At 35.4% G+C, this 11247-nt stretch overlaps 2 protein-coding genes across 3 annotated transcripts; both read right to left on the reverse strand.

Moving 5' to 3' along the window:
• Nucleotides 1-80: 80 nt before the first annotated feature.
• Zyx (lipoma-preferred partner zyxin) lies at nt 81-10657 on the reverse strand. Of its 2 annotated transcripts, none has more exons than XM_066400673.1 (11): nt 10505-10657; nt 7187-7328; nt 6841-7130; nt 6593-6786; nt 6344-6537; nt 6166-6286; nt 5961-6109; nt 5769-5912; nt 5393-5571; nt 4941-5061; nt 81-4112 (listed from the first exon to the last, which is right to left on the reverse strand). In XM_066400673.1, the coding sequence occupies exons 2-11, from the start codon at nt 7310-7312 to the stop codon at nt 3981-3983; spliced, it is 1650 nt and encodes a 549-aa protein (XP_066256770.1). In that variant the 5' UTR covers nt 7313-7328; nt 10505-10657; the 3' UTR covers nt 81-3980. The 2 variants fall into 2 exon arrangements, with proteins under 2 accessions (XP_066256770.1, XP_066256761.1); XM_066400664.1 differs by having other exon boundaries at nt 6344-6540.
• On the reverse strand, nt 7716-9867 carry Ccm3 (programmed cell death protein 10 Ccm3). The gene is made up of 2 exons (XM_066400687.1): nt 9740-9867; nt 7716-8898 (listed from the first exon to the last, which is right to left on the reverse strand). Exon 2 carries the CDS (start codon nt 8877-8879, stop codon nt 8253-8255), a length of 627 nt encoding a protein of 208 aa, XP_066256784.1. The 5' UTR covers nt 8880-8898; nt 9740-9867; the 3' UTR covers nt 7716-8252.
• Nucleotides 10658-11247: the final 590 nt, after the last annotated feature.

Raw genomic sequence — 11247 nt, forward strand, 5'->3', positions numbered from 1 at the left:
CTTGTTTTGTCAGATTTAAGGTACTTTGAATTTCTCATTGAGACGCAATTTCTTTTTTTATCAATTGTGAATCTACACGTCATGATCATCTTGGTTTATTGGCACATTCAATATCATAAATCACAAACAATAGTAATGCAGATGATTATAAAATCGCTAATACTAGAGGACTAAAGGTTATAATGGCGAAAGCTACTTTCAGGGAATAACATAAACTTCGCTTAAAGCCATTTTCAACGAAAATACATGCATGTTTTTAAAAAAATAATTGTTACTAACATACTATAGTAGCTAAAAGTATAATACTTAATTATTCTTAATTGGAAAATCACAATTGAATAAGCCGTTCTGTATATAATCATATTCCTTAAATACTGACGAAACTAATCAAAAACCAACAAAATTACTTTTCAATTGGAAATGTTTAAAATTGCAATAAATGCATTTTGAGTCCGGATTATCCTAACATTGTGGATATAGTGAATGGGGTTATATATCTCAATCCAATTTCATATTGGAAGTAAATAAATTGTGAACCTCATTATTCGAAGGCAAATATGGACTATGTACACTACCGTCTCTAAATATTTGCCCACCGTTATATTTTGGATCAACAAAACTGAGGATACAATATCTTCAAGCAAGCGATAGTTCGATGTAGATAATTCAAAATTCAATCTTGAAATTATCTTCTAGTTGTATCTGGCTAAGGCTATAATTTTGACTTCTATAACAAAGAAAATTGTCTATTTTGAGCAACTGAAGTGGTTCTAAAAAAATTTAAATATGATTAGCGTACTTTATTTTCGCCTTTTTTACTAAGCTATGTGTTGGCATTCGTACTTATGCAATTTTTAACTAATCACTCATATTTTTTCCTTTATTGGGCTCCTCTCAGTTGGGCGTTAAATCATCTAAAGGACAGACGTGATTTTCTTAATCAAACTTTTTGGTATTTTTTATTAAAATTTAAAAATCATGCCTAAGAATAGAGAACTCCCACTTAATATTAGGGCATTAAAAATATCAGGCCGAACTATCGATTACCACGTGAAATTTTGTTTAAATCTTCATCCCGTGTCCCTTAAAAAAACGATGTGGAAAACTAAGGGTGACCACTGTAGTGAACGATAAGGATATGGTAATCCCATCCAAAAGAAATAGACGACTCATGGCTCCGGAAATCGCTGCAATCGTAAACTTACCTCGTGACAATCCCATCAATATCACCATGGCCAAACGGTGACTAGCAGAAAATGACCTTAATGAAAAAATCGCTGCCAAAAAACCATTCTTCAGAAAATCAAATAGACAGAAAAGATTACAGTGGGCGAAGTTGCATAAAGAATGGAAAAAACTGTTATGGAGCGACGAATCCAAATTCGAAGCATTTGCGTCAAAGCGTCCGGTTTTGTCGCAGAAAATCGGGCGAACGTTGTATTAATTGTGAGCAATATTTGGTGTCGTCGGTTAAACATGGGGGAGGGTCAGTGATGGTCTGGAGGTGCTTTGGAGAAGCTTCCATTTGGAAACTTTACAGAGTGGAAGGAATAATCAAGAAAAAACAATATTTTGCAACAATAAATATCATCTGAGAACGAAATTTTTAGGTCCAAATTTATTTTCCAACACGATAATGACCCTAAACATTCCTCGCAAATTTGTCGTGGATATTTAGAGGCACAGAAGAAGGAAAATAAGCTTAATTTAATGATTTGGCCACCGCAATCGACCGATCTCGACCCAATAGAATTACTGTGGGAAGAGCTAGATCGGAAAATCAGAACAATGTGTCCAACATCAACGGAAACGCTCTGGAGCTTGTTGAAAGAAGCGTGATCTGAAATCACCAGCGAAACACTTCTAAAATGACTAAACAGAATGCCAAAATTATGTGCCGCTGTGATTCGACATCAAGGCGATCATACCGACAAATCTAAAATTTAACTTGAAAGTATCTCATTCTTAGTTTTATTCTAAAAATATAAATGTTCATGTTTTTAAATCAAAAATAGATTTCATTGCAATATTTTCATCCAAACTGGCGTTTAGCATATTTTTTAAGATGAGCAAATACTTATGAATGATAGTGTATATGCCTACAGTATTGGCCAAAATACTTGGAATTTGGAAAATTGCGCTTTTAACTAGATAGCCCTGTTCTAAAATAAACAAACCTATTAAAGCAGAAATGCCCTATTATCATTCGGCAAAAATATAGTATTAACATTTTGTTGTTTGCATCCTTTCCTAGAAAAAAAAATCATCCTTTCGTGTTGGACAAAATGCTTGCAACTTGTTTGTTATAATTTAAAAGCATTATTTAACATTTATTTATTATTTTCTTGGCCATTTTGGTTTAACTTCTTGATACATATATTACTACTTATTTTTCAACAATTCAGTCAATTCAACAAGTCCAGATTTAAATCCAATAGAGAATTTATGGGACCTTGTAGATCGTATGATCCGAACAGGAAGTCCATTATAAATGGAAATGAACTGGTCGAAAGGTTCGTACAAGCCTGACATCAAGTTGATCGACGATTAATTGAAGAATTATTGGAATCAATGCCTGGGGATAGCAAAAGCTATCGAGGCAAAGGGATATCACACCAAATACTAAAGCTTTTCTAGTTCCTAATCTAACAATAAGATTTTCTATTAAATTAATTAGGTTCCAATAATTTTTTCCAATTATTGAATTTTTTCTCATAAACATAAAGTTTTGTAAGAAGCTTTTTTTTTAATTTTGTTATGGTTAAAATGTATCTTTGTTAACAGACTTGATGACAGAAAAAAACTTGATAATATTCATCAAATTTTTAATTTATGCGAACTTTGAAAAATTACAAGGATTTTGGTCGATACTGTAGGTATAAAGGTAGGCCATATATACCAACCTTAAAACGTGTTTACGCCGCAGGATTACTACGTCATCACAGCCACCTGATTTCCGTATCGTATTGCGGAACTATTTTCATATGTTACGTGCAAACCGCTTTGGGATGCACGAGTCACTCCGATGGTCGGTTGTCGTTCGCCACATCAATCTTCCACGTGCATTCCGCAGGATATCGTAGAAATAAGTAACGTAAATACGGGGGCAAATAAGCTGACCCACTATGAAGAAAATCGCGATAAACGTGAATTCGCAAATGCAAATTTGCCTTCAAAATGACTCTAGACATTTTAATGAAAAAATGTAATTATCTACAGCTATAAAAGATGCATATTTATCGAGCAAAAAGTATTTTTAATTCCGGCAATGACTTGCGCGCCACCGTGTTACTGGATATATCTGAAAAAAAGTGGTACGCCACAGTTTTTAACGAAAATCTGTTGGACTCTCTGTCTTATTCAAAATAATGTTATTCGAGTTTTTCCGTACAGTCAAGTGTTATTTTTTTGTGTTAAAAAATATCTAATAACATGAGTCACGTAGCCCTGAATGTCCTAAGGACGTGAATCAACAAACAAATTTTTAAATTTCTTGTGCGAAATAGATCTGAATTTTTTATTCCTAATTTAGATCGTTAAAACCGTTAGTTTGATTTAATTTTTTAAATTAGATTTACTTAAGAACCCTCATTAAATTGTACCTAAGCGACGAACTGTTTGCAAACCTATGTTTATCACGATTTTTTACATATTTGGTCAAAATCTATTCGCCCCTACACTTACGGTATTTATTTCTGAGACACATTATATATCTTTGCAGAACGGAATGGAAAGCGACATAATGCTCGCTGTACGTACATTACGATCCGGCGGTCAAGTATACGGTGTCCAAAAAATTATTGATTTCTTTAATTTTTTCTTCTCTACATTGACAACCGACAGTCTGTTGTCTAAGTATGTACTATTGATTATTGATACTAGTATTGCAACAAAAAGACAGTATATAACCTCATTGTCTGCTTCAAGAACCTTACCTATTACTGACCACTAGTAGTGTAATGACAAAATAGGACTCTTACTTACAGCTCGGTGGTCATGTGATTAGTGAGCTCTTGGACCCTTTTCGCGTTACAACTTTTGCAGAGAACATGCCCATCGAGAGGATAACATCCCCTTCCTTCAGCTTCGGAAGATAGAACGAGGCCACAATCCTTAAGAAGATATATAATAAGCATTAAAAAAATAAATAAGGACTTGACCACAAGTTTAAAACAGGAAGAAATATCTAGATAAACGAGCTCGATTAAAGTCATTAATTCCAGTTAAATTTATACTAAAGTACCATATTTTAATTGGATGAAAAGAATAAAAATCAAAACCAACTTACTGTGTTTATTTCAAGGTTTGGAGGTAATTTTTGATTTGAAAACAAAACACTAACTTGGACAAAAGCACAATTTACAATGAAATTGAAAATATGGCCAAGACGATATTGTTAATCGAACACAATTTTTTCTTATAATTTTCCTGGATTTTTTAAATAATATCGAATGAATATGTCATTACGCCGACAGATATTTTGACTATCCGTTCAGCTTTGATTCGTATAATCAGTAATTGAACATGAGTTACGACCAACCAGTTCTTGGCTATAGAGTCTTCTTATGCGTTACTAAAATAATGAAATTCATGCTGAAATTGAGTTGAATCAATCTTAAATTTATTGATTTAACCGTATTTTACAATTCATCGTGAGCTTAGCACTCTTGCGACATTAAAGTCGCCAATGTTCGAAATGTGATTTGCAGCTGAAAGAATCCTGTTTTAAAAAGGAATATTATGACTTTTCAGATGGGAAGGAGATTCACTTGCAATAAAATGTAATAGATAAATGACCACTGTAATTGTACCTTCAAAGTAAAAATAGTTTAAAATCAAATCGTTTTAAACGTAACAACCCTGGCTGATATTATAAATAATGGAAAATGTTTGAGATTTTATCATTAGGGATGCTCAAGGCTAAAATGAAAGATTCTTACCTCGCATTTGTAACATTGGATGTGGAAGCTGTGATCTAAAGCCACCACCCGGACGGTCTCCTCTTCGCCCGGTTCTGGCATTATTGGTTGCCGGCACACCCAACACTTCGGAGCAAAGATTCTAAACGCACAAAATTATGAAATGAAGACTTTTAACACCCCAGTTCTTAAGATGATATCGAAGAAATACTAAATTTAACAATGGGTGCATCAATTTCAATTATCTTTTTTGTTGATAACTCTTTACTCTTTAACAGGACTTACAGATAACGTAGACATAATGTAAAATTGTATAGAATCGAAGGAATGAAAGCCTATAACAATAGAACTGTGGTGTTTAGATGTTAACTAACGATACATTACGTGAATCTATAAACTCAGCTTTAAACAACAAAAAATGCCAAATTTTTGTTTTCGTAAAATTATATTTAATTTTCTAAAACTACACTTACTTGTGAAAGTCTTCTATGCAATGCACCCTATTAGTTGCATCCACCGTGAACGGAATTCCGTCCAAGCTTTTGCCGCAAACCACGCAACAGAAACAGGAGGGATGGTACGGCTTTCCCGTGGCCCTCAGAATTCGATCAAGTATCGGTTTCTGGCATACGCAACACTTCTCTAATGTATTCTAAAACGGTAATTAACACCCATTTTTGAGTCAGCCTTAAGCAATGGCTGGGTTCAGCACAGTCAACAGTGGTGCAACTATTTGTGGATTTCTGCTTAATGAGACGCTACCCTTCTAATAGATTAAAACGGAAGGTGACGTTATTTCCGATACAAATTTCAAACAGTTACACGTGCCGTATGTGACCAATGACTAACCAAATAATCCTCGGCACAGTGGGGATACCCGTCCAAGGCGTAAAAGGGTTTCCCTTGAAGGTTTATGGCGCAATGATGGCAGGTAAAACACTTGATATGATACAGCTGATCCATTGCAGTGCAACCGCTATTTTCTCCTACAATCTGGGGAAACACAAAGTTAATAGCGACTCTGTCATTAGATTTAATTACCTTCTCCCCGCACTTGATGCACAACCCGTAGACATCCTCTTGATCAATTTCCGGAGGGGCATCACCCATGCCCTGCACCAACATATCAGTCAAACTATCAACTTCCTGTTCCTTATTCAGGCCAATTCTGCTCGCCGATTGGCTAGGCCCTGATGGGAAAATTTGCAAATTACATTTAATTGACTGTCAAACCCTCAAGATTAACCTGTCAAAGTACTGCTCGAGCCGCTATAGGGTGCATACAAAGAATAATTAGATCTACTTGACATTTGACTAGGCGGTCTGGGATTTATCGGTTCGTAGATTGATTCATACGTGGAAGATGCCTATAATAAAATCAATAAGGTTACCTATGCTTTAAAAATAGTGATTAAGAAGAGTACCTGCGAACCCATGCTATAATTGTTAAAATCCACTGGCTGAGTGGCTCTGCGCAGCTCACTGTAGCTAGAACTGACAGGGGATGGTGGTGGCAGCAAGTCATCGGGTGGGGGTGGCAAGTTCGTGTTCACGGTACAAGGGGCATAATCCGCCATTCCTGCGGACATATCCAAAGGCGGCGGCGGGGGCGGCAAGTCTTCTAACCATATCGCTTATCAATACCTTTTCATTTGGACTCGAGTAGTACTTACCACCGTTAGAGTAGCCTCCAGGGCCTGTGGGAAGGTTACTATAGACCGCGGTTTCACGGGAAGGAGGGTGGGTCAGGTTACTGTATATCAAACCATCGTTTTTACGAGGCTGTGTCATTTGAATGTTGCTATAAGTTACTTCCGATTTGGACGGGTGGTACGGTTGTGGTGTACTACCAAGAGTTGAGGTATTACTAGATAAACATTGTATGTCATTAGGCAGTATTTCATATTAATTACCATATTACCTGATATTTTTTGATGCGTATCCGCTGCCATAGCTAGCAGTGCTTCTAGCAAGTGAATTGTTACTCAAAGCTGAAGGACTCCTGGAAAACTTATCTTCTTTACTAGGAGGCAAATTAGAGTAATTGCTTCCCGGCAGAGACTTATAGCTGCTATTGGCGAGAGACTGTGCAGGGGCATTCGAATACAGAGCCTGATTACTTGGAGGTAAATTCGAGTAAAACTGATTAGACTGTAAACGGGAGGAATAACTCGGTTCCAACGTTTGCTTTAGAGGATATGATTGAGGAACCTGGACACAGTATTAAGATTAACGCGTCGCACGTATCACAGTAGCGAAACACTCACCAATGGTTGCTGCTTTTTTGGTTTAGGCGGAACGGCCGGGGCGATTTTCTTCAGGTGCGGGTTCGGCGGCAATTCTGTTTTATTTAGGAGAGCCAGTTCGGCCAATTTTTTGTCTAATTCATTCATAGTTTTGATCCACTACCTATAATATAAATTTTAAAAAACGACACACTTTAGTGCTCTGATCATTAGGCATTGGATACAGTATTTACTGTTTGCAATAACAGTATAGCAATAACACTGTTGTTGAAGGCCTTCAGTGCAGCTGACAAATCTTAAACCGTTTATATGTGTTTATTGATACACTCTTATTGTTCAGCCAAAAAACGATGCATAACCTTCACCAGGACTCGTTTTTCGTTTTTATACATATGAACATCACAGCTTCTTTATGTGCGAATTGCAAATTAATTTGACCTCGTACAGTGCGATATTGATATTTTTCTACACATAAATAACAACTCTTAAAGGTTTCAATTCAGCTTCCAAAAAGGATTATGGGAGTGGTTTTGGTAAAATAAAAAAAAACTTTAAAATATTTTTTATTAAAAAGTACACTTATTCATTAATTTAATTAACGTCCCAACTAGACATAATCATTTTGTAAACGGGTTAAATCAGGTTACTCATCATAAAGTAGACTCAATACTAATATTTACGCACAAGGGGAATCGCTATTTATTATTTCCCTATAAGCAACATATTTTTATAGCCCTTATTCTTCTACAAGTAATACTTACATGCATATTCAACCACCTTGTCACCCTTATACTTTTGTTTGAATCAAATAACATTAACGTATCCTTTTTCTTAATCAGTGCAATTCCAGTTTCTAAACTCAAGAAAAGACCACCACGGCAATTACCTTTTCATTCAACATTTAACAATAAAGAGATATAACAGTAGTTTTCTCTATTGGGACGGAAATCATTTGAAAAAATCAAAATAATTACAACGTTGACCTCTTCTTATATAGAGCTATAGAACCAAAAGGGAGTTAAACTGTGGATTTCAAAAATCAGTCACCATGCTATTAAATTACCTCAAACAATGATTATTAACAACTCTATTCACATTTGCTTTTAACAGTGGCAATGATCATGTTTGTTTGGTGGATCAGAAAAAGTGCGCTAACAAACACCGAATTAGCGTGCCCCTCTTTGAAGTAATCCTTCAATGTATTACTGAACTTTTTCGAATACTTTACAAACTCCCTCTTTTTCTGTTCTAAAGCCTGCTTCCCATTAGGGCCGGGTATAAAGCCATACACTTCATTAACCGCGTCCAGCAACTTCTTAATGGCACTGGCGATCTCTTTAATCGTTTCAAGAAATTTCTTCCTATCAGAAATTTCATCGGGAATTCTGCTCAAAATTTTCTTCAAAGCCGCCGATTTCCTATTCAGTTCTTGAAATGCGTCTTCAGACCTATTTAGTTTATATTCGTCTGTATCAGCAACGGAGCCTTGAAGCCTCAGAATGCTCTCGTTCATGTTCACTTCCAAATGGGCTTGCTTCAGCAATCCTTGCACAAAATCGAGCGACAGCCCCGGGTGGGCATTTTCAGCCTTTGCAAACGCGGCCCTTAATGTTTGTGAGGCGACCATATCGCGTTTCTCCATTTGGGAAAGAATGTGGCGTATTAGAACAGGTAAAATGATTGTTGTTACCGGCGAACCGTCGTCCATGGTCATCGCTTAAGGCTGTCTATCTCTGAAACAAATCGATGTTAAGTGGAAGAGTTAGTGGAGCTTAGGAGAATAAATGAGCCAAAAAGTGATGTAATTGAAGTAAGTACATAAATACTTACTTTAGCAGCTCATGCTTTAAGGCCAGAATGCCACTCCGATTTGTGGAAGCATTGGACACTGTCACAACACTTTTTTTACACAATTTCAGTATTGGCAATGAGAAATTTTGAATTAAAAATTTCGATATAATATTGGTTTGGTCAGGGCTACCTAATGACTATTGAACAACATTTCATAAACCAAACTATCCGTAAAACAAAATACATAACACATTTGTCAAGAAAACCTTTTTGAAAATGATGATTTGGAAAGGATTGAACCCTATCGGCTGACTTTCAACCAATCATATTGATGGACTAGCATGAGTGATCTATGCAATCAACATCATCCTTTCCAAAAAGATCTACAAATGCAGAGATATTTACAAAGATTTTTTATATGTAGCTAAACCATGGCCCTGAAACTGTACTCTGGAGAGTAGGACATTTCCTGGGGAATGACATTGTGAGTTTATGTCTCCTATACGCTAGCATTGTTCTGATAGGTTATTTTGAAGTCATTTCCTAGGAATATTCTACTCATCACAGTACAAAATAGGACACACAATATTAAATAAACACAGCTGTGTCATGTAAAAAAACTTAAGCAAGGCACTTCTTTTAAATTTCTTAATATATCATTTTCTGGGTCATTTGTTCTCCAAGCTCAAACACCATTGACTTTCAGAATTATAAATTAAGAAACACACCAGAACCAAATAGAACTTGAAGTAAAGATTCAAAGATTAGGAAAGTTCTGTATACCTATTTAATGTTTATAAGAGAAACACTCAATTCCGATTTGTATCCAAAACATACACTACATACAGGTACATACATGTTTAATTTCACTATAAGTTTATCAAGGATGACATCATTATGCATAAAAGGAACACTTGAAAATAAGTAGTGAGTAATATGTAAGGTAAAGCCTTGTATTATAATGCAGACTAATATGTAATCATTGAGATAAAAATGACTCATTTTTTATCAAAAATACCTAAATGAGTCTTATAGAGAGTCTTATCAGTCTTAAGAAATATTACATTGAAGGCCTGTTTGTTCAAGTAAGGCTTACAATATGCTCAATTTAAACTTTAGCTTTCTTGAATCTTGAGAACACTACACTTTTTCCGGTGTTGGGTTTTGTTATGAGAAACCAAATATTTACCTAAAAATGTTAACAGTCCACACAGAGCACAATGCACTGATTTTAAACTTTACTTTATCAGTCGGACTTGGAAGGAATGTCAGTAACCAATTGACCACCTCATTAGGTATGAGTCAGAGAAAATATGGAATATTTGTTAAAATGTTGGTAATTTTTTTTTATAAATGGTTTCTAGGAAGGGTGTCTAGGTATTGAGAATGCACCTAGACATAGAGAAACTGTTAATATTAGTTTAAATAAAATTTTGGGGGACACTAGAAAAAACCTAATTAGAAAACATGAGCTTGTATGTGGGAACATTATGGAAAAACGAAACACACTGATCAAATACATATTATTGGGGGTAGAACAATACTTACAATTCGTTTTCCCCTGGCCTTGACAAAGTTCTGTAATTGCAGAAAATAGGAAAACTGGATATTAAGTAAAAATATTGAATAAATCAGGAACAAAAAACACTTCTTTGGTGAAAAACGAAAAAGGCTTGGACAAAGGACACAGACAGCTGTAAAACAGAAACACTGACATTAGAAACGTGACTGCGGATGACACAATATCGATTTATTGATAATATCGATATCGACATAACAATCGATACTTAATATTGATTTTGTTGCGCTATATCGATAAGTATAACGAAAGGACTTTGAAGAAGGAGTTTTGAAGAAACAGACGCTGCCACAATTCTCAAATATATTTAATAATGTGTATGCAACGAAGGAAACACGGTTTTTATTTTATCCCATATTTTAATGAGGTCCGGCAGTACTAACATAATATGAATTAGTGCTGATATCGACTTTCTTCGAGAGAATCTTGTGAATTTAACGAAATTTACAGTTTTAAATTGGAAATTGTTGAAAAACATGCAACTAAATCTTTAAAATACGCATATTTAAATAATGGGTTCAGAGATGTAGTTGTACCTACGATACGGGAATTTTCAACTAACGCCCCTGACACTGGAACTAGTACTGACATGTTCATGAGCGCAACTCTCACCACGAGTTTTTTTATTTGCCACGTACATACATATGTATGTGCAGGGTTGATCCGTATATTTAGGTAGCGCCTACTAGTTTTATTATAAAAAAAGAAAAAC

The sequence above is a fragment of the Euwallacea similis genome, chromosome 2 (assembly GCF_039881205.1).
Source record: "Euwallacea similis isolate ESF13 chromosome 2, ESF131.1, whole genome shotgun sequence".
NCBI classification, from domain to species: domain Eukaryota; kingdom Metazoa; phylum Arthropoda; class Insecta; order Coleoptera; family Curculionidae; genus Euwallacea; species Euwallacea similis.